Below are 24260 nucleotides of genomic sequence, written 5' to 3'. Positions count from 1 at the left end.
GATGTGGGTACAATTACAATGTTTAAAAGGCATTTGGATAAATAAATGAATAGGAAAGATTTGGCGGGATATGTGACAGCAGCAGGCAGGTGGGACTAGTTTAGTTTGGAATTATGTTCTGAATGGACTGGTTGGACTGACGGGTCTGTTTCCATGCTGAGTGTGTGACTGTTAGGCAGCATCTGTGAAAAGACAAACAGGGTTAATGGACTGAATTTAATGCCTCCTACTTCTGCCGTGACAGGAGGGCCAATTAATTGGGCAGGGTGTACAGGTTGGGGACCACTCCAATGCAATCAAATTTAGAATAGAGGGCAGCTTTCCCTCCCAGAACTTTCTCACCCAGAGGCCTCATCCCACCACAATTCATATTTAACAACTAGCAGGTGGGAGACTTAACTTAGAGGGACACCACTCAGAAAACCTTGCTGGGTATGCCTAAAGCCTTGCGGGACTGGAGTCCCCTTTTCCTTGTCACTATGTGCACAATCAAGGGACATAGCAATGTAGGGAGGATTTACTGAAATCCAACTCCCTGACCTTGCTTGCATACAACTCCTTCCCCCATTTCTTCCAAGGCCCCACTTCCTGTGAGTCCAATCTCCCCTTTCACCTCTATCTGGTGATTGTAGCTGTGATGCGAGGGGCAGACCTGAGTGTTGTGCCATCATGAGCACCACTTTTTTTGTGGTGGCGCTGATACTGGAGGGCTCAGAGGGGTTGAGATTTTCAACATATGGGCAGCTTAATTGCATGGGAGACTCAACATTGGTGCCTGATTTCCTGGTAAATGTATTGGGTCTCTTGGAAAGAAATGACTTGGGCTCTCTGATGAAGGGTCTAGGCCCGAAACGTCAGCTTTTGTGCTCCTGAGATGCTGCTTGGCCTGCTGTGTTCATCCAGCCTCACATTTTATTATCTTGGATTCTCCAGCATCTGCAGTTTCCATTATCCCAGATTCCTGGATTCTCCAGTTTCCAGGTCCGTTATACCACCACCATCCACATACCACCCCAACCTAACTCTTCAAATTGACTTTCATTTAAGTTTGATACATTAACCCAATGATTGATTGATTTTATTGTCATGTGTACCAAAATATAGTGAAAAGCTTTGTTTACAAGCGGTACAGGCCGATCTCAGCAAACAGAGGATGCACAGATCAAAAAGACTTAGAGGCATATAGGTGACATTGCAAGTTACATTATTTGAGGCTAAAATCCATTCAACACTCTGATAAGGGCCAGGAGGAAGCTAGTCCTGAACTTGCTGGCGCATGTGTTCAGGCTTCTGTATCTTCTGTCTGACGGAAGAAATTGCAGGAGATCATTACCAAGGTGCAATGGGTCTTTGATGATGTTGGCTGCCTTTCCACAGCAGCGAGCCATGTAAATAGAGTCCATGGATGGAAGGTTGTCTTCTGTGATGGTCTACACTGTGCACAACACTTTCTGTAGTCTCTCATTGTCCTGGGCAGAGCAAGTGCCACACCAGGCTGTTACGCACCTTTCAATATGTTGTTCAGATTGCTTGGCAAGCTCAGGGACTTATAATTTTTTAACTACCAGCTTTGCATGTAATTTATTACATTCTGATGTAGCATACATTGTCTGCTTCCTTCTATACTTAATGTTCTGGGGTGAGGCTTATCAGCAACTCCACCTTTTTGATAACTTCCTCCTGCACTTATTATTTTTTCAGGGTTCACTGATTTAATTTTAATATAAGAAGTTACCTGACAGATTCTTATCTGTTCTTTTCACCTGCTATGTGAACTCTATTGATGTCAAAGTTACACAGTCATACAGAGTGGAAACAGACCTTTCGGTCCAACTTGTCCCCACCGACCAAATTTCCCAAACTAAACTAGCCCACTTGCCTGTGTTTGGCCCATGTCCCTCTAAACCTTTCCTATTCATGTACCTGTCCAAAATTATTTTAAATTTTGTAACTGTACCTGCATTTACCACTTCCCCTGGTAACTTATTCTACATGTGGACCACACTCTGTGTGAAAACATTGCCCGTCAGATCCCTTTTAAATCTTTCTCCTCTCACCTTAAAGATGTGGTTCCTAGCCTTTGAACTCCTCATTCTAATGAAGTGACCTTTTGCTATTCACTTTATCAATGCCCCTCTTGATTGTATAAACCTCCATAAGGTCACCCCCTCAACCATCTATGCTCCAGTGAAAGAAGTCTCAGCCTATCCAGCCTCTCTTTATAATTCAAACCCTCCATCCCTGGCAACATCCTGGTAAATCTTTTCTGAACCCTCTCTAATGTTAACAGGATGACCAGCACTATACACAGTACCAAAAATGACCTCACCAGTGTCCTGTACAATCTCAACATGATGCCCCAGCTCCTATACTCAATGATCTGAACAATGAAGACAAACATACTAAATTCCTTCTTAACCATACTGTCTACCTGTGACATCACTTTAAAAGAACTATGTACCTGAACTCCTAGGTCTCTGTTTGACACCATTACACAGGGCTGTACCTTGAACTGTGTAAGTCTTGCCTTTGTTCATTTTACAAAAATGCAATACCTTGCAATTATCCAAACTGAGCTCCATCTGCCACCCCTCAGTCCATTGGCTCAATTGATCAAGATCTCTTTGTAATCTTAGGTAACCTTCTTCGCTGTTGACTGTACCACCAAACTTACTGACCATAACTCTTAAGGATGCCTTTATTTTCAACAGACTGTAATATGAACTTGCAGAGGTCTGTGTTAAATTTCAGACTCGCATAGTTCCTTATTACAATTTGCATTAATTTCATTCTCAATTCTGAAGAGAAATCGTATTGGACTCAGTGTAGACACTGTTTATCTTTCCATTACAGCTGTTGGTCAAGCTGAGTTTTACCAGCATTTAGTATTTAAGATTTCCAGTATCCATGATACTTTCCTTTTATTTTAGATAAAACTCAATGTTTTAGTTAAAATACCATGTTTTGTATGTTTTTATTTTTCTTACCAAAATGGGCATCATTCATTAAACCCATCATCAAGTTCATCCTTACAGTGTTGTTTCACTATATTTGGCTACAATTAATGTTCTTGTATGTGTGAAAATTCATTAAATCTTGCCACAATCAGTTCTAAAGTCTCAAATGGCTCATTTAAACCTTAAGTATTATTACTCATTAATACAAGAGCACAACATTGTTAAACATTGCTAAAGGGAGACAAGAAGTCAAAGCTTGAACTTTTGCATTCCTGAGCACTAGGATGTAAGAAACAGAATTGTAAAAAAAGGGACACCAATTTATACAACATGAACACATGAGCATTATCACATCAGTCAAGCTTTTAATGCAAACGTGATGGGCTAAACAGCCTATTTCTGCTCCAATGTCTTATAGGAGGAGAGCACTGATTGTTTGAGCCACCATTTCCATGAAAATGCAGTGGGAACTTTTAACTATCGATTCTGATTGAGCATAGTGTTGCCTTGGAAATGCAAGAGAGATTGGCATTCTCCATGACCGTTTTTGTCATGTATGTATGAATTCCTTTTGCTTCCGTCAAATGGGGTCCTGTCTACGTGGCTTCTATATGTAGCTTCTAACATGCCGGTACATCAGTGCAAACCTGACTGATGATCTTAAATTTATTTCTGGTTAATTCTAAGCACAGTCTGGGATTAATTAATAAATTATTTCGAGTAGTAGAATCACATCAAATGGTGTATATACAGTTCTGAAGCTTGCAAACATGGTTGAACACATGCCCACTGCAAATTTGCAACGGGTTGTTTGATCTGGTTCACCACTTATTGGGAAATATGGCCTACATACCTGGCATCACACTGGCACTGAAACTCATGTGGTGGGCAAAATATCTTTTTGGTATGATGGTAGAATCTTCTTAGTAGAGAAAACTACATGTACATGGTAGCAGTCGCGAACCATTTTAACTCCCCCTCCCATTCCTCAGACGACATGTCCATCCTGGACCCCCCCAGTACCACAATGATGCCACCCGAAGGTTGCAGGAACAGCAACTTATATTCCGCTTGGGAACCCTGCAGCCCAATGGTATCAATGTGGACTTCACAAGCTTCAAAATCTCCCCTTCCCCCACTGCATCCCAAAACCAGCCCAGTTCTTCCCCTCCCCCCACTGCATCACACAACCAGCCCAGCCTGTCCCCGCCTCCCTAACCTGTTCTTCCTGTCGTCTATCCCTTCCTCCCACCTCAAGCCGCACCTCCATCTCCTACCTACTAACCTCATCCCACCTCCTTGACCTGTCCGTCTTCCCTGGACTGACTTAACCCCTCCCTACCTCCCCACCTATACTCTCCTCTCCACCTATCTTCTTTTCTCTCCATCTTCGGCCCACCTCCCCCTCTCTGCCTATTTATTCCAGAACCCTCTCCCCATCCCCCTCTCTGATGAAGGGTCTAGGCCCGAAACGTCAGCTTTTGTGCTCCTGAGATGCTGCTTGGCCTGCTTTGTTCATCCCGCTTCACACTTTGTTATCTTGGATTCTCCAGCAGCTGCAGTTCCCATTATTTCTGTACATGGTAGCAGTGTGAGATATCTAGCTTTGCCTGCTAATCAAATTTTTGAGACACCTCACTGTTCCCGGTCAATCTGAGTTGGACTGGCACTGTTGGGAACAAAAGGTGGTGGATATACATCCTTTCAAGAATTGTTACAAGCAGGAAGTGATGATCTGGTTAGGGTAGCCAGGGATAGTTTTAATTTGTCCTTCCTCAGCATCAGGTTTACATGGTAAACAGATGGCTTGGGCATGGTTTACAAGGTTGCCATATAAATTGATGTGCCTTTTTTGAAGCCTGCTTCTTGCATCCTAGCCCTCTATAGTGCAAGATGAAAGGCTTCAAAGTCTTGTCTCCCTTTGGCAATGTTTAAGTATCACTAAACAATTATTCAGGTATAAGAGATGAGAGCAAGAACAGACTATACAGCCTGTCATTAAAATGTGAGGCTGGATGAACACAGCAGACCCAGCAGCATCTCAGGAGCACAAAAGCTGACGTTTCGGGCCTAGACCCTTCATCAGAGATGGGGATGGGGTGAGGGTTCTGGAATAAATAAGGAGAGAGGGGGAGGCGGACCGAAGATGGAGAGAAAAGAAGATAGGTGGAGAGGAGAGTATAGGTGGGGACCACCACCCCACCTATACTCTCCTCTCCACCTATCTTCTTTTCTCTCCATCTTCGGTCCGCCTCCCCCTGTCTCCCTTTTTATTCCAGAACCCCCACCCCATCCCCATCTCTGATGAAGGGTCTAGGCCCGAGACGTCAGCTTTTGTGCTCCTGAGATGCTGCTGGGCCTGCTGTGTTCATCCAGCCTCACATTTTATTGTCTTGGATTCTCCAGCATCTGTAGTTCCCATTATCACAATACAGCTTGTCATGCCTGTTCTCCTATTTAATACAATTATGGCTATCTTGGCATTGAATTTAACTTTTCTGTCCATTCTCCAATTCACTTGATCCCCTGACAGACTGAAAATCTGTCTATCCAGCCTTAAATGTGAGAAATCACAATTAGGGGACCTACACACTATTATTCATTTGGCTTACACAGTACATAAATACACAGTATTTGAAGACAATACTTTTCAACTAAAAGTACTTTACCATTTGATGAAAAAGGAAATGACTGGTATAAAACACACACACTTTTGAAAACCCTTTACCTCCAATAGACACCCTACTCAGTGAGTAACTATGTGCAAACTTTGTGGCATTGTAATGCAGGAAGTGCCTGGAGCAGCGCCATTGAAAGCATTGTGAAACATTTAGTCGTTCAAATGGGTAGAAGAAATAGGAACACAGTCATAGTGAGGGGACAGTATAATTAGTGGGATAAATATGATTCTGTGCAGCTGTGAGCATGCATCCCAAAGGCTGGATTGCCTGCCCAGTGCCAGAACATCCCCTTGGTGCAGACAGGAACTTGGACTGGGAGGAGAGAGACCAGTTGTTATAGTTCACGTTAGTACTAAGAACATTGATAGGATTGGAAAGAATGTTCTGCTGAAAAAATTTGAACAGCTAATAGATAAATTAAAAGACAAAATGGCCAAGGGAATAATCTTGGGGTTACTACCCGAACCATAGGTGGAGGTAGGAAATAAAAAGGAGAAGAATGCACTGGTGGTCGCAAAAGTTAAAGCATAGGACAAAGAATAAATCAGCAGATGAAGGGTATGTTAAAAAAATGACAATACATTAATCACGTGTGGTTTTAATTTTGATGTAAATTGGGAAATCACATTGACTTATGTAGCCAAAAGGAAGAATTCAAAGTGTTTTTGGTACTCTCTCTTTGAACAGCAGCCATGATATGGAGGTGCCAATGTTGGATTGGGGTGGATGAGTTCAGAAGTACACGACTCCAGGTTGTAGTCCAACAGGTTTATTTGAAATCACAGGCTTTCATAGCACAGCCTCTTCATCAGGGAAGTCACTTCGAATAAACCTGTTGAACTATAACCTGATGTTATATGATTTCTGACCTTCGAACAGTATGTTGGGGATCAAGTCAGGGATCAAGGAATTTTGGATTGCGTGATGTTTAATGAGGCAGGTTTATTAAATTATCTGAGTTTTTAAAAAATTGCCTAGAAGAAAAGAAGTGACCATAACATGGTAGAATTTAGCATTTAGCAAACATTATTGGTAAACTTGATATTGGGAAATGAGTTTCTAGTCCTATCAATGTGAGAGGCCAAAGTGAATTTAGGCCCATAAGAGAGTGATACTGGGGAAATAAAAATGGGGAGCCAAGCTGCAAAAGTCATGATCCAATCAGATGGATCAAAAATATTTGCTTGACTCTCAGCCCCTTGAAAGACACAGGCCGAGGTGTTTAGCATGTTGTGCAATCCCCACCTCCATGGCTTTGATCAGCAGCGCTAAATTCTGCCCACTGTTTCAGGTTAATAACTTCTGATCAGAATTATTTTCAATTGGATAAATCTTTAGTTGTAATCTACAGACAGAGCCATTTTCCCATTCTCTAAACTTTGATTACTAAATACTTGAAAGTTACAGGTTTTATGCTAATTCGCGATGTACCTCATGTCTTACCTTTTAAAAAAAGTCAGAAACACAGGAACATATAGGATTGGTGAAGAATCTGCAGTCCATGATTTTCATGCTAAAATCTAATACCAGTTAATGTCTCTCATGTAATGGCTTGTATCTTTTTTTACATGCTTTTATTAACTCCCACTGTCACTGTGGAGATTGTTCCAAATGGTCACCATTTGCTCCTCAATGATTTAGTTTAGTGTTTCTGTGTCTTCCTCCTTCTAAGCTTTTTCTCTAAGTTCAAGCTTATGATCAGTAGAATCAAGCTTGAGCTTCCAGGTCAGACAAGCTTGTACCTTTTAAGATAGTTACATGACATCACAGCATGTGATGTTCCTGTTCAAACGTACCCACTTCATCTGCAGTTGCTCAGTGTGATGGAGTCAGTATGTGGTAAACTTGAAATGGCACATGAATGTCATCAGAAAAGCATTTACTGTTTCGTGGGTTGAGCTAGGCAAGCATTTCTTGTCTATCCCTAATCGCCCAAAGGCAGTTAAGAGTCAACCACCAAGCAGTAGGTCCAGAGTCACATGGAAGATAGACCAGGTAAGGAAGGTTTCCTTCCCTGAAAGGCATTACTGAATTCAAGTGGGTTTTTCCTGACAATTGATAGTGGTTTCATGGTCATCATTTGTCTCTTAATTCTGATTTTTTTTTAGTCCAAATTCCACATCTGCCATGGCAGGATTTGAGCCTGAATCCCCAAGTATTACCTGAGTCTTTGGATTAACAGTTCAATGATAATACCACCAGGCCGTGCATCTTCCATCCAATTGTTCTGCCTCAAAAGGAATGTACAACATTCACTACACTTTAGATTTTTGTATGCCAAAATTGACAATGTTGCCAGTGCAAATATCGTCCCCTTCTGTGAGATGTACTCAGGAAACTGGCACAGCACAATGTTGCCCTCACAAGACAAGCCAACTGCCTACAACAGGTCTGCAATCCAGTGCATTTGTGTTCTGTCTTAAATTTCAATTTGCTCCTTGGGATAGGCACCCAGAACCTTTTACATTATTCATCTTTATAGGATCAAACATCTTTTAGTGGTCTGTGAATAAGTATGGTTTCATGTATTATAAGGATTCATGAAGTAATCCATTAGCTGCAACGCTAAGGATTCCAGAATGCAATATTCCGAGCGTATGTTTTGTTCAGAGATGAATAAAGCAGATTCAGTCAGCTATGTGAGGTAGTGACCAGCTGCAACAGCTCAGATAAATTATCAACAGTGGATGATGCAGTCCGAACAAATCTAACCAGTCCCTGAGCTAGTATGTTTGTTTTGGATATTCAGAAGTGAACTAAGATTCTCTAAGGAATGTAATCTTCAAAAGCAAACAAGTCATAATTCCACAAACTCTATATCAAAATATGCTAGACTGTACAAATATTAGAACAGATGGGTGCAAGAAAAAAATTGGTGTATGAATCAATACATTAGCTTGTCATTAATAAAGGCGTCAATCAACTGATCAAGTTAAGTCAAATTTCAACAACCTTAATGATTGAGAATTTTCTTCTCTTTGAGATTCTGTCTGAGCAATTTTATGACTAATATTTTTATGTCCAAGGTCAAGATTACATTCTGGTGACAGACTATTTCACCAAATTCCCTTCTGTGCAACAAATCAGAGCTACCATAATGAAATGGTTGTTGCATATTCAGTGTTCCTCACCAAATTATGTCAGGCAATGGTCAAAGTAAGCTAATTCCAACATGTGCAGGAATTGAGATGTCCAACAAAATACCTCTTCTCACTACCCTCTATTGAACAGTCTGTCAGAACACACTGTTAGTACTCCATGATCCACGATCATTGGGCATAAAGCCAACTGCAATGATTTTTGAATAGCTGTGCTAAGTCTATGTGATACTTCTACAGGCAGTGGTTTATGCTCAGCAGCAGCCCTTGTATTTTGGAGACAGATGTGTACAGTTCTTCCCTACCACACATGGATGATGCATTGTTGCAAAGAAGGGAGAAAATGGTACAAGAGCATGATCAATGAGCATGCAGACAGTACCTCCAACATGAGCGCAGAAAAATCATAAACGAGTTTGAGATTTTCATACAAACGCATGGGTTCATGGAAAAATACAGTCATTCTGTTCAGCTAAGATCATATGATGTCGTAATGGGCAATGGTCAAGCCTTGTGAAGAAATAGATGAGATATTCAAAATACTTATCATCAACCACGATCAGTCATCAAACACCACATTATAACTGGGATATTGAAGAAATCATGCCTGGCAACCATCTCACAAAAGGACAAACGATGCTCAACCATTTGCAACAACACGTTATACATCAGAGTGAAGATATACTGCCAAGTTGTGGCATGAAGACTAGACGTGATTGTGTCATAGGTCCACCAAGCTGTTATTGAATGGTGTAGAGACAATTTATCTATATGTATTCTTGTATATATTTATTGTCAGAAAGGGGGAAAAAAGGGAAATGTTGCATTATGGCCTAGATTCTCGACCAGACGAGCCTGTACCTTTAAGATAGTTACATGACATCACGCCACATGACAGGTGTAAGGGTACCCAACTCACCTTCAATCACTGTTCAATGGAGTTGGTGTAATATAGTGTATTCAGTGAGTCATCTATGTGTATATAATGCACAGTGTCATCAGTAAGGCTGTGTGTAAGTCTGTGATACCATTACACCCATTCTGAGGAAGGTCACTGGACCCGAAACATTAACTCTGTTTTCTCCTTCACAGATGTTGTCAGACCTGCTGAGCTTTTCTAGCAACTTTGTTTTTGTTCCTGATTTACAGCATCTGCAGTTCTTTTGGTTTTTATTCTGTGATACTATAGTTGTGTAAATAGTGATGTGTAAAAAGTTAGAGTTGTTAATAAATTTCAAGGTATCTGTTTCAACAAGACCTAATTCTTTCTCGTATTTGTTACACAGATTAACAAAGAATGCCATGAAATGCATCAGAGATCATAAAACTGGGGGAGCATTAGTCTTAATATTCTTGCAGACATGAAAGAGAACTGCTGTTTTCTGGCCCCACATAATTAAGCAAATAAAGGATTGATTTTTGTTTTAATTACCACCTGAGCCAAATTGATTAGTATACATGGAGTGCCCTCCACCCATTTGTTGCTCAAAACTGTAATTGTGGTCCTATGTGCAGTAGTCTGATTCATACTTGAATGAAGTGACTGTCCTTTCCAGTCAATCTCTTCCAAGGAAGCTCGTATAAATGGGTGGTAAGCGAACCACTGCAATTTTTAGGCCATCGTGATTTCATTTACTGTAGTTTAAACTCAGTTTGTGATCATCACACATGCGTTATTGAAACCTTTTGACTTTTCCCTTAAAAATCTTAATTCAGATGTCTGAAGCTAATATCAGTTCAGTTGTGTATTTCTGTACAGTGCCCAAGACCAGGGTACCATAGCTATACAGATGGTATCTATAAATATTTTTGTGACTTTGAATCTTGCGTTATTCAATTAATTTTCCCACTTTTTGTCATCTCAGACCGTCGAGAACTTTTGCTGAGAAAAGTGAGCACTTGATTCTTTCTAACCACTCTAAACTAGATCCTTCAATAAGTTTTGCAGCCTGTGGATCTGGAGGTAAATGTAGCCCTTAAACATCTCTTCGCAGCTGCCCACCTTTCCAGTTGGATCACATTAACATGAATAAAACCTAAAACATTTAAGTCGAGACAAGTAAAAGCTGAGTTTTTATTATGAGAATAAAAGACAGATCATTACTTTATGGTCATTTAACACAAAAAACCCCATAATTGTTTCTTAAGTTAAAAACCGTAAAACCTCAAGTCTTTTCAAAGTGGACCCGAACAGATCTGTTGACATGCTGAGTTTGGCCCCTTTGGAAAAAACTTGGCTTGGCCTGAATAGACCTAAAAGTGAAGTTTATTTTCAAAGGTCCAAATTCAGTTGTCTATGGGTCTGTTCGGGTTCTTTGGATAAAAACTTCATGTTTAGGTCCATTCAGGCCAAGCAACAATTTTTTCCCCTGCAAAGGGCGTGAACTGACCAGAGCTACTGGTATGTTAATTATGTAACTGAATTACCAAATCCTACATCAATTTCTGCATCATTTCTGTTATAAATTACCAACTACACAATTATAATGGAAGTGGCCTTTACAACTGATCATGCTGTTGTTCTGAGTCCCTCAGTATATTGAGGTTTCAATGTAAAAAGTTTTTCAAAGCCACCCACTGGTAATGTTTCTGAAAACTGAAAATATTACTGCATCTGCTTTTCAAATAAAGGATATTTTTGGTTTTTGGACAATGGATTTTTGACCTAATTTGGTAAATTATTTAGAATGTGCTATTAGAAGGCATTTTTACTATCATGAGATTCAGTTATGAAGAAATTTCTTATTTCCATGCATTTTATATTAAAGTTTGTGGTGGAGATTACGTTGTTGATAAAATCGTAGCAGAAAATGTAAAAAAAAAAGTCAATAATATGGGATAACGAAGCGTGAAGCTGGATGAACACAGCAGGCTAAGCAGCATCTCAGGAGCACAAAAGCTGATGTTTCGGGCCTAGACCCTTCATCAGACAGTTGTGTTCATCCAGCTTCACACTTTGTTATCTTGGATTCTCCAGCATCCGCAGTTCCCATTATTTCTGTCACAATAGTATGGAGTTAGTTTTACATTAATTATACTTCTCTGGTGCATAAATTCAATACATGTACTTTATTTATTATATATACAACCTGGAAATATGGCATTTAAAGTTTTGGCAAAAATGTTTAGCTCGGGTTGTGGGTGAGGTTGTTGACTTGCTCATCGAGTTGACTTGTTTTTGTTCAAATGTTTTGTCACCATGCTAGGTGACATCATCAGTGGAGCTGCTGATGAAGTGATGTTATTCTACTCCACTTGGAATTCATGCTGTCTGGTTAGTTATGGTGAGGAGTGTCATTTCCGGTTTTGATCCGTATGGGTTTATATATGGGATCCAATTCTATAAGTTTGTTGATGGCGTTATGGGTGGAGAACCATTGCCTCTAGAAATTCCCATGCATGACTATGTTTAGCATGGGCTACTCTGGTTACTTTGGCCAAGTTAAACTGATGGCCTTCATTGTCTGAGTGTACAGGTATTCAGGAAAGTTTGTTCTGTCATTTTGTTGCTAGCTGATGTTCATGTATTCTGATGGCTAGTTTCCTTCCTGCCTGTCCGATGTAATGTTTGTGGCAGTTGTTGCATGGTATTTTGTAAACCATGTTGGTTCTGCATGTTGTGGGAATTGGGTCTTTAATCCTTGAGCGTTTGTCGGAGAGTGGCTGTGGGCTTGTGGGTTACCATGATTCCGAGTGGTCTTAGGAGTCTTGTTGTCAGTTCCAATATGTTCTTGAGGTCGGGCAGTGTGGCCAGTGACTGAGGGCATACTGTGTCCTCCTGTTGTTGTCTGTTTAGTAGACGTCTGTGGATGAAGTTGTGGATATATCTGTTTTGTATAAGTGCTCTTCCTCTTTCCTGCGTAGTTCCAGAGTGTTACAGTGTGCCCTGGTCCATTTAAATAGTATCCTAACGCAGCGTTGTTTGTGGACATTGGGGTGGTTGCTGTGGAAGTTGAGGATTTGATCATTGTGGATTGCTTTTCTGTTTACTGACGCTTGGAACTCCACTTTGGCCATACGCTCAATTTTAACATCCAGAAGCGGAAGTTGATTGTTGTTTTCTTCTTCCCTTGTGAATTTAATCCCTGCAAATATGCTGTTGATGAAGTGGTGGGTCTCTTCCAATTTGTTGTGTTTAATAATGACATGTGTTTCGTCTACGTACATGTGGTAATTTGCCAAATACTTGGTTAATAAGTGATAAATATTCCTATGTAGCTCCAAATAGTTTTTACTTAGATCACTTCCAACACTTATCTTCAAAATGCACAAGAATGACTTACTGATTTATCACTCATTTCCCGCTGTGGGGAAGTACTTTGCTGCCACTTGGCATCACCTACATAACTTAACTGAGATCATGAACTCAGTGATATGGAGTCTTTACAATGTAATGCAATCGCGTTGCAAGATTCTGTGTTTTATCACAATGGTGAATTTAAACACGGTTTCAAATTGTAATTAATGACCGTCTTCTTGATCAGGGCTGTTGCCTTTATTCATTACAAGAAATAATATCTGGACTCTGAGCTTTCTGAAGACTGATTTGTAGTACACGGCAGTTTAGTGGTTATCGCCGCTGCCTTAGAACACCAGGGGACCCAGGTTCAATTTCAGCTTCGGGTGACTGTGTGGAGTTTGCATGTTCTCTCCATATCTGAGTGGGTTTCCTCCCACAGTCCAAAGATGTGCAATTTAGGTGGCTTGGCCATGTTAAATTGCCCATAGTGTCAAGGGATGCAAGGGCTAGGTGGATTAGCCATGATAAATGCGGGGTTACAGGGATAGGGTGGGGGTGTGGTATGCTCTTTGGAGGGTTGGTGCAGACTTTATGAACTAAGTGGTCTCTATCTGCACAGTAGGGATTCTATGATTCTAGTGCAAACATTTAACAGGCATTTTAGTCAAAGATTATCCCAGATTAAATCAATACTGCTGCCTCAGCCCCAAGGACCCAGGTTTGATTCTACCTTCGGGCAACTGTCTGAGTGGGGTTGGACATTCTTCTTGTGTCTGCCTGGGTAACCTCCACATACTCTTGTTTCTTCCTACAGTTCAAAAATATGCAGCCCAGTTGGATTGGCCATGCTAAATTGAATATGATATCTAGGGAAATGAGACTAGTGGGTTAACCGTAGGAAATACAGGGTGACAGGGATAAGATAGGGTGGGGGTGGGTCTGATTGAATTGCTCTTCAGAGGGTTGATGTGGACTTCGTGGGCCGAATGGCCTGTTTTCACACAGTAGATGTCATCTTTGTATCATTAAGTGTTCCTGTCTGAATATATCTTGAAATTTCTTTCATTGGCTTTGGAAAAGACTGATGACTGAAAGCAATTTCCATTGGGGTTTAAAACCTACGTGTCCTTCACATACTGTAGTAGGCTGCTGAATTTCATTACCTTTTTACCGCTTGATCCATGATGTGACCTCTAGTGAGAATTTCCTATAGACTGAAAGCAAACATCAAATAAAATTCAAAATCAGGCTTACAGGATAAAGGTGCATTTTTTTTTGTCTCTGTTTGCTGAGTGGTCTCATTTTGTGATAAATCAGAATGTTGTCTCAGGCAGTGTTGTATTAAAATTTCCCAGACGTGACAACCAGGACATTCTTTATGTGCAGGCTTTGTGTGAGAATTCCCTCTTATCTCCATGCAGGCTGCTGCTTATGCAGGTGTTATAAATCATGGCCTTGTTCTACCATTTGAGAGCACTACTGTAATCGAGTTTGAAGTACTGAATGCTATTTGGATTAGAATGCTAGTTCAGTTTGCAGTGCTAGGATTAGATGAGAGCAGAGCTGACTGATTAGCTTTTTTAGAATTCATATTTCATTGTTTGATGAAAGGCTGTGTCATTGTCAGTTTGCACCAATAGCCTGAGAATAATTTGTAATATATTTGATAGCAAGAGTTAGAACAATACTATCTCTATTCTCACAAGAGAAGGTGCAATTGTTACTTCTCAAGAGATGTATAATAAACTGTACACACATTTGTTTTTTCAGATTAACATATATTTTTAAAGCTAAAGTTTGAAGTGCTTTTCTATTGTTACTTTGTATGTATTTGATGAACCATGAATGACCACTCACACAGGGCATATCCAAATCAACTGATTTTAAGCTAACCATCATTGAGTTTCTAGGTTTATTTTCAGTCAAGAGAATAACAGAGGCTTGAGCAGTTCACAGCAAGAATAACAGAAGATAAGAAGTGATGTAAAAGGGCTAAACTCTCACAGAGATATCACAGTCAAAATAGCGGACAACACCAAATCACAGAGAGAGAGAGGCTGCGGAAATGTAACAGAAGGAATAACAAGCTAATGGAAATATCCCAGAACTAATAAAAGAGGCAATGGAAGTATTCTCGAGCATAAAGCATAGGCTGCATGACTGTCACAAACAGAATAATGCAGACTTTGGACATATTTAACAGGCTCTGAGGTTATCACAGAGATCGAGGGAGATTTTGGGAGTGCAACAATAACTAAAATAGACTACATTAGTAATGCAGTTGAATTAAAAGAGGCCATGAAGAAAAATTGCCAAATTGGCAGAGGCTGTAAAAGTACCACAGAAGAGAATGCGAGGCTGTGAAACTCTCAGACCGTACACGAAAGGCTGCGACTATGGCCTGAATTTTATGTTCGGGAATGGCAGATGGGTGTGGGGTGTAAAATTGGGCATGGAATGTTCCACTTATCTTAAAAGGCCGATTAATGAATACTTTAAGGTTTCATCACACTACTGCTGAATTCCTTTCCCCCTTGTGACCTGGCCAGGCTAGGGGTGGACCTCTTGACCTCCTGTTTGCTCTAAGGGACACCCCATCGTTTCCAGCATGATCTTTCCCGGCCCTCCAACCCCACATTCCTCCTGATTTGTATTTCTGTTCCACTTCTATTTTGCTTATCCTTTTTAAACTGTATTTTGTTGATTTTTGCCTTCTATTTCTGATTTCAAACTCCTATTAGTAGCATTTCTCTCAGTGATTCATGATCTGTCTCAAGGGATGCATTCGCTCCCAGACCCACTATGTACAGAATCACAAAAATGTTATGATGCAGAAAGAAGCATTCTACCCATCATACTTGCATCTGTTTAAGCTTACACTGCATTTTCTTGCAGTCCATCTTTGTACTTGGTGTTCCTAATCCATGGACCAATCTCCTGCTCCATCCTGTATATTCATCTTGCTTTTATATTTTCCAGGGCCTTCCGTGCTTAAAATTGTTGTGATTACCCATTGACTAGCCTCTTCTAGTAAATATTTGAATTCTGCACCCACTTTGGGCAGTATTCCTTTGAGACCAATAGCCTCATTATTGATCATCAGAACTGATCTGCCCATTCTCGGACTGAAATAACTACATAGAGGCCAGATTTTTCTGATGAAAGGTCTGGGCCCAAAATGTCAGCTTTCCTGCTCCTTAGCTGCTGCTTTGCCTGCTGTGTTCATTCAGCTCCACACCTTGTTATCTCGGATTCTGCAGCATCTGCAGTCCCTATTATCTCTGAATAAGTCACCCTTTATTTACTTGTGCGCAGAAGACTGACTGTGACCAGCCAGCTCGGAGTGAGTTCCCTGTGCTGAGGAGATGCTAATCTCCTGGTTATTCTTTTTATTAATTCACATTTACAAAATAAGATCAAAGAAAACATTGAATAAATAGTTTACAATTCGTTTTATGGAGAAAATCAAACCTTGCGTATTTGACATTCCCACTTTTTGCACTGCTTCCAAAAGAAAGCTTGTTTCAGTTTGTTTTTCTCCAGAAGTAAAAATGCATTGCAGTGCATTCAAGCCTGAGGTTTGAAGCTCAGTTCACATAACGTCACACAGAAGCTGTCGGCCTACATGCTGAACTGTCCGTCTATACGCCCAGCTGTCGGTACACACACAAAAGCTCAGTGTGGGATCTACACACTAAAATAATGACACACAGGCTGGGTCCCTGAACCAAGCCGCCTTTCATTTTGTTCTGGATGATCCAAAATGTCGTTGGAACTATACTCACCCTGGCAACTATTGAGTATTCCTGTGACCTGCTCTTATAGCCACTGTACTTATGTGGTGAGTCCAATTGCATTTCTGATCTTTGGTAGTGCCTATGCTGTTGATAGTGGGAGAATCAGTGATGGTAACATCATTGAATGTAAAGGGGCAGAGGTTAGATTGTCTCTTATTGGAGATGGTCATTGTCTGACTTTTGTGTGACTCAAATGTTACTTGCCACTTGTCAAGTATCATCCAGATCTTCTTGCATTTGAACATGGATTGCTTCAGTATCTGAAGAATCGCAAATGGCGGTGGACATTGTGAAATCATGAGTGAGCATCCCCACTCCTTCTGATCTTTATGATGGAGGGAAGATCATTGATGAAGCAGCTGAAGGTAATTGGGCTTAAGATACTACTTGGAGGAACTAGGTGGCCCTCTTGTGGCACAGTGGTTGTGTTCATACCCCTGGTCCCACCTGCTCCAGAGGTGTGTAATAACTCTGAAAAGGTTGATTAGAAAAGTAGGTTTAAAAAAAACAAAAACCCTTTGGAGCTCCTGCAGAGGTGTCCTGGAGCTGAGATGACTGATGTCCAACAACCACACCCATCTTCCTATGTGTCAGGCATGACTCAACCACCAGAGAGTTTACGCCCAATACCCATTGATTCTAGTTTAGCTTAGGGCTTCTCGATACTACAATTGGCCGAATGCAGCCTTGATGTCAAGGGCTGCCACTCTCAGCTCATTTCTGGAATTCAGATCTTTTGTCCATGTTTGAACCGAGGCTGTAATGTGGTCAGGAGCTGAGTGGCCCTGGCCGAATCCAAACTGGGCGTCACAGAGCAGGTTATTGCAGAGCAGGTGCTGTTTGATAGCGCTGTTGATGACACATTCTGTCACTTTACTGATGATTGAGATTAGACTGATGGGGCCATAATTGGCTGGATTGGATTTTTGTGTTCAGGACATACTTGGGCAATTTTCCACATTGTTGGATAGATGCCAGTGTTATCATTTTACTAGAAGAGTATGACTAGGTGAGTGGCAATTTCTGGAGCATGCGGCTTCAATATTAATGCCAGAATGTTGTTAGAGCCTGTAGCCTTTGAAGTAAGCGTGGTGCAGTGAATCAAATTGGCTGAAGACTGGTATCTGTAATGAGGACCACTGGAGCAGGCTAAAATGGATTATCAACTTAGCACTTCAACCAGAAGTTTGTTGTGATTGCTTTTGCGTTATTTTTTGCATTGATGTATTGGGTTCTTCTATTATTGAGGATGTGGAGTCACTCATCCAGGAAATTGTTTAATTGTCCACCACCATTCACAACTGGATATGACAGGACTGCAGATCTTAGATTTGATCTGTTGATGGTTGGCTCAGTTAGCTGTGTCTGTCATTTGCTGCTTATGCTGTTTGGCATGTCTGTAGTCCTGTTGTCTGGCTTCAACTGGTTGACACCTCATTTTTAGGGTATGCCTGATGCTACTCCTTGCATGCCCTCCTGCACTTTCCATTAAATTAGGGTTGATCCCCTGGCTTGATGGTAGTGGTTGAATGGGGGTACGCTAGACCAAGAGTTTGCACATTGTGCTGGAGTGCAATTTTGTGCAGCTGTTGATGACCTGCAGTGCCTTGTGGATTCTCAGTCTTGAGTTGCTAGATCAGTTTCAAGTCTGTCTCATTTAGCACAGTGATAGTGCCACATTACACATTGGAGGGTATTCTCAATGTGAAGACAGGATGTGGTCTCCACAAGGATTGTGTAGCAATCAGTGTTACTGATGCTGTCGTGGAGAAATGCGTCTGCAGCTTGTGAATTGGTAAGGATGAGATCAAGCATGTCTTTCACTATGATGGTCCCCTCACCATCTGCCGCAGACCCAGTTGAACAGTTATGTTCCTTTAGCAGCTTTATCAGCAGTGTTGCCGCCAAATCAGTCTTGGTGGACATTGAAATCCTCCACCCAGAGTACATATTGTTCTCTTGCTATCTTCAGTGCTTTCTCCAAATGTTGCTGAACATGGACCAATGCTGATTCATCAGCAGAGGAAGACATGTGGTAATTAGCAGGAGGTTTCCTTGCCCATTTTAACTGGAAGCCTTAAGACTTCATTCTGTATTCCACTTTTCTGTCACCTCTGCTATTTTCGTCCTGCCGGTGGGACAGGACATGGTCAGGGATGCTGATGGTAGTGTCTGGGACATTGGCTGTGAGGTATGATTCTCTGACTATGACTATGTCAGGCTGTTGCTTGATTAGCCAATGAGACAGCTCTCCCAATTTGACACTAACCCTCAGATGGGAACTTTTTATAGTCAACAGGGCTATTCATGCCTTTGTCTTTTCTGGTGCCTAGGTTGATGCCAAGTAGTCTGCCAATTTCACTTCTATGTTGAGAGTTCAAACCAATTGATACACTGAGTGGCTTGCCAGGCCATTTCAGAGGGCAGTTGAGCATAAACCACATTGCTATGGGCCAGGACGCAAATGTTGGCCTGAACACGTGAGAATGGCAGATTTCTTTCTAGGAAGGACTTCAATGGATTCTTAATTCCAGATTTCTTTTAATTGAATTTGGATTCCACCATTTTACTGTGATGGGATTCAAACTGAGTCAGTCCCCAGAGCATTAGCTGAGTTTCTGGTTTAATCTTTGTGCAGTGTTGTTCTTTGAAGTTCTGCTAAGGGAGACTTCTAGAGTTGTTTTCTCCTACATTTTTCTGTCCTTCAGTTCTAGGGGAGACACATTGATAACCCTGTGGATTTTTTCATCCGAAATATCACAAGTCTGCAGCTTACCTTCATTTCAGAAATAGCATCCCTGCTCCTTGTTACATTTGGCATTGACTGTCTGAAGACATAGTTTTCCTGTGATTAACTCCTCAAATTCTTCTATTGGGCAATTAGTTCTTCCCATGGTATAAAGCAGCAGGTTATTAAGCAGATGTCAAAACAGTCTTATTCATGTGGTTTTGATTCCTACTTCCCCTAGGCATTTGCTAATTGCTTTCGATTCCTACATAAGTTTGTCCTCATCCCTTCATTGTTTATTCCAGACAGTTACTGCTGATCCCTTTGTGTGTAATAGTTTGTCCTTATTGAATCTTTCAGTCTATGAACAGTTATTAAAGTTTTGAAGTTTACACTATCACAGAGCATTGATTTTCAGCTTGTTCTGAATTAAGCAGCTCTTGCACAGAAACCGTTGAAATAAATTTGCTTTAGGGCTGGCAACTGCTTAACTTAAAATTTGAGTTTAATGCTAACTACCAGCTACAAACTAAATTAGGTTTGTATAAAATAAAAATTAGACTTTCTTTTTCACTATTTGCATATTTTGGCTGCCACATTTTTAAGTGTTTGATCTTCCTTCACAAAGATTTTTTCAAAATCAACAACTTTTTGATGTTTTTCTGTTAAATGTAAAGAATAATAACTTGCAAAGTCATTCAAGTACTTGTGGGATGGTCTGGTATGAATGTAGAAAGCAAATAAAAACTGTGATGAAAACCGAAAAAACTGTGGATGCTGTATAATCAGAAATAAAAACAGAAATTGCCGGAAAAGCTCAGCGAGTCTGGCAACATCTGCGAAGAGAAATTGGAGTTAATGTTTTGGGTCTGGTGACCCTTCTTCGGAACGGGAGGAAGTTCTGGAAGGGTCACCGGACCCCGAAACATAATCTCCGATTTCTCTTCACAAATGTTGCCAGACTCGCTGAGCTTTTCCAGCGATTTCTGTTTCTGTAAAAAACTTTGATGTATCCATATTAGACACCTTCCCCTCAATAGTCAAAATGAAAGATAGGCCTTCATCCTTTCAAAATCAAAAAGAAATTTATGGTCAGAATAAGTGACTAGTTTTAATAGTGTCATGTGTGGTGTGTTGTCTTCCAGCTGCTGATCACATTGAGCCCTTCCAGTTTTCCAGAGAAGAAACTTAGTTACTGAATGCATTTTTGTTTTCAACAAAAATAACAAATTTCAACAAAAACATTTTTTGCAGAAATATTTTGATTAAATATATTACTTTGAATGAGGAGTGAGTTCCCAGAATGTTAATGTACCAATGTTACTTAGCAGTTATACTAGTCAGATTCCTAACAAATTGATGTGACACTCTTACCTGATGAGCTTTCTAATGGAAAATAATGACATTGTTGCAGGTCAACAAATCCTACTCTAGAAAGTTTTCAAAGCAGAAAGTCTTGTATTCATTATGAAGCAAGAAAATATTATTTCTACCATTCAGTTTTAATTATGGCTTGATTGTGTCTCCCTAATTTTTTTGGGATCATTCATGCTGTGCAGGTGCTAGTCTAAAACTGGCATTTAAATTTCTAGGTAAAAACTGAAAGAGGAGCAGATGCTGTAAGTCAGAAACAAAAACAGAATTTGCTGGAAAAGCTCAGCTGGTCTGGCAGCATTTATGAAGAAAAAAAATCAGAGTTAATGTTTCGGGTCTGATGATCCTTCCTCAGAACTGTGTTCTGAGCCAGACTGATCAGACCTGAAACATTAACTCTGATTTTTTTTTCTTCACAAATGCTGCCAGACCAGCTGAGCTTTTCCAGCAACTTCTGTTTTTGTTCCATTCAAATTTCTAGTTTCTCAAAAGAAAAATACATTCATTCACATGGTTTGTTTCATACTTGATAGGAAATCGGATTTTGATACTTTCAAAACCAATTTGACAGTTCACTGTATTTACATTGTTGTTGTTTCTTGGTGATATCAGCAAATTTCAAGTGATGAAACTCTGCATCCTGTTTATCTGACTGACATATAGCTTTCGATGGAATGTTAATCATTCGATTTGGTTGTGATAAACCTGTTCACTTATGCCTAGTGACGAGTGTGTTTTTAGAGAGTGACTTGTGTTGACGTTAAATTGAGGGTTAAACCAATGTATGATTTTAACATTTAGTGGAGAGTCAAATTAGGTGAGGCTGAAATGAGTAATGATGCTAATCCCATCAGTTTCTCAAACAGCAGAAAAATTTAAAACAACTTCCTAACTTGTGACAGAATATTGAAATCAGCAGGATGATAAAGTTACCTTGGAAACAGTGCTAGCTGCTTATTTTTATGTTGAAGGATCCTTGTTAACCTTTCAAGATAAGTAATAATAATAGAATGGCTGATGCGTTATTCTAATACATGATTTTTTTTAATATCAGAATTTTGTCTTGCCTGTGGAAGCATTAGAGTCAGCACTTTCCATCCACTGTTTGAAGGTGGCCTGTGTCCTATTTGCAAGGTGAGTATGTATAATCTCTTCAAATACATGAATAGCTACTTTATAAAGCTTCATTATTGAATATTGTCAAGATTGTGTCAGCCACATGGCATATATCAAGTAAGCTTTCTAAGAAGAAAAAATGTGTTCCTTTTCTCTTTGTCTGTTCTCCCAGCATCTCTCATGCAAGCAGTAGAAGATGGGTAGGTCAAGGGATCAAATTTCATATTGCTCTGTGTTATAGTAGTTGAGCTTAATTCTTTCTTTTACACTGAATATTCAGAACATGCACATTTTCAATAAGGTCTTTGATTGTGATTCCAACTACAACCCCCTTCCCTTCCAATGTCACCAGCTTTTCCCCGAGGATGCTTAGATCAAGTGTGGTGTTGCCCACCTGCACCTGCTGTCTCGGTTGAAATCAGTCACGAACACACACTGAGAGCATTATTATTTTACAGATGCAATGAGGTAAATTCTGGTATTCGTTATCCAGAAGCAATCCTGTTGAAAGCACATGATTTCAAATCAATTGTGTAAAAGTAATGTTTTCAAAAAAGAGTAGTGATCCACTGTGATGGATTAGATATTAGATGCTGAAGAAAAATTCTTCATCCCAATTCTCCAATTGAGTGTTATCTGGACATTTAGTTAATATTGTGCTTTTCTCAAATTATACTTTTACCAAAGATTTGCTGAAAGCAGTTTCATGTTAAAGAAATTATCCAATGTAGATAACTTGAGATGTTTACAAATCAGTGTTTTGTCTGATGTTGTAATCTGTGCACATTGACATTAGTCATACCCAGTGGATTCTATCCATCAGAGCTGTTATTATCACATCAACACTATTAGTATGCACTGTTTCAAAATTAACATTATTTTCTCTCTTTAGACTGGTAACAGCCAAAGTATCTTAGATGTCCAAAATTGCATTCAGAAATCTACTGTAACTGATAACTTATGTTTGCGAATAACATATTTACTTCGAACATTATCACTTGGAGAAATTTATGTTTAGAATAATCTGAAATGTTCTTAAATTGCCTGTACATTATGCTTGGACTAACGTTCTTGTTATTCAATCTCAACAGCATAACTGCAGTGATCTAAGTGACAGCAATGATCAGTAACGAAAATTTAGCAAACCTTTTCTTCCAATTGATTTTAATGGGATGGTATTTCTGTAAAATAAATTGGAGCAATTACCATACCACATTTTTTAGGACTTTTGTGTTGTAAAACTGGAAATGTGATATACATAAACCAAACATATCCACTGCTATGCTGTAGCACGCACAAATGCACAATACTTCAATATTGGAGGCTTATGGTTAAATCGTCTGAGGTATTTAGTAATTATATGAGGTTTCCAGAAAGGCTTTCTGATTCTGAAAAGATTTTGTTCATCCTCCTTTTCTCGCCAGTTTTTCTGCCATTACCTTTCTGCTGAGTACTTTTCTGGGCTTTGTTCTGCGGCCCAAGGCTCTCACTGAAAGTTAATTTGAGTAGCTATTCATGAATATGAGCCTAGACCCGTGAGTATGCAAGTCTGTCATCCATTTGGGAAGCTGTAGGAGGTAGAACGTACACCACAATTTAACCTAATGTTAATATATGTAATTTCAGCAGGGATTGTAATACAGCAATCAGGACAGGACAATATCCAGTGATCATTTCCTCCTCTATAGCATGGAAATATTGTGGCTAACTTTAGTTGCTTCACCACCTCTTTGGTTGAAATGGCAGTTCAGAAATTGAATCTGAAAATGTTTAGTCAACATATATTGTAAGCCTAGCTGTTCATATGTGTTCAATAATTGTAATTCTTCTTTTTTAAAAATTGGTACACTTGAAACAATACATCAGAGTTTGGAAAAAGGATGAGATATGAATAAATATTGACATTCCTTTTTATTAATTGTTAGAAACGTGCTCAATTGAAACTGTCTCAAGAATTTAGCATCGAGCCCAGTCAGAAGGCACAAATACATTGAAATTAAGCCTTTTTTTTCAGTTGTCAAAAATGCCAACTGTTTTATTAGCGTTTATAATTTTACATCTAATTTACTCATCTGAATTGCTTTTTGTAGTAGCTCAGTCCAAAAACTGTCAAATCAAATACTGTCAAATATTTTAGGCAGTTTAATAGTCTATTCTCTGACTGCAGGCAGCTAATGTTAGTTTGGAACTCAAAATTTTATAATTAACTTACTTCATAAAAATGTCAAATCTTTATGAATAACTAACTAGCTGAGTGCAAATACATCGA

The 24260-nt window shown here is 39.8% G+C and overlaps 1 protein-coding gene across 5 annotated transcripts in view; it reads left to right on the top strand.

The window, feature by feature from the left end:
* The window catches only part of dnmt3bb.1 (DNA (cytosine-5-)-methyltransferase 3 beta, duplicate b.1), a 284103-nt gene that overhangs the window by 159967 nt on the left and 99876 nt on the right, over positions 1–24260 (top strand). For all 5 annotated transcript variants that reach the window (XM_059652779.1, XM_059652780.1, XM_059652778.1 and 2 more), the window contains one exon: positions 21930–22009. In XM_059652779.1, coding sequence (XP_059508762.1) covers positions 21930–22009 — 80 coding nt within the window. The remainder of the gene's footprint in view (positions 1–21929; positions 22010–24260) is intronic.

This window comes from Stegostoma tigrinum, chromosome 19, assembly GCF_030684315.1.
Source record: "Stegostoma tigrinum isolate sSteTig4 chromosome 19, sSteTig4.hap1, whole genome shotgun sequence".
NCBI classification, from domain to species: Eukaryota; Metazoa; Chordata; class Chondrichthyes; order Orectolobiformes; family Stegostomatidae; genus Stegostoma; species Stegostoma tigrinum.
The sequence above is the reverse complement of the archived record's forward strand: the minus strand, read 5'-3'. Positions and strand labels throughout refer to the sequence as shown.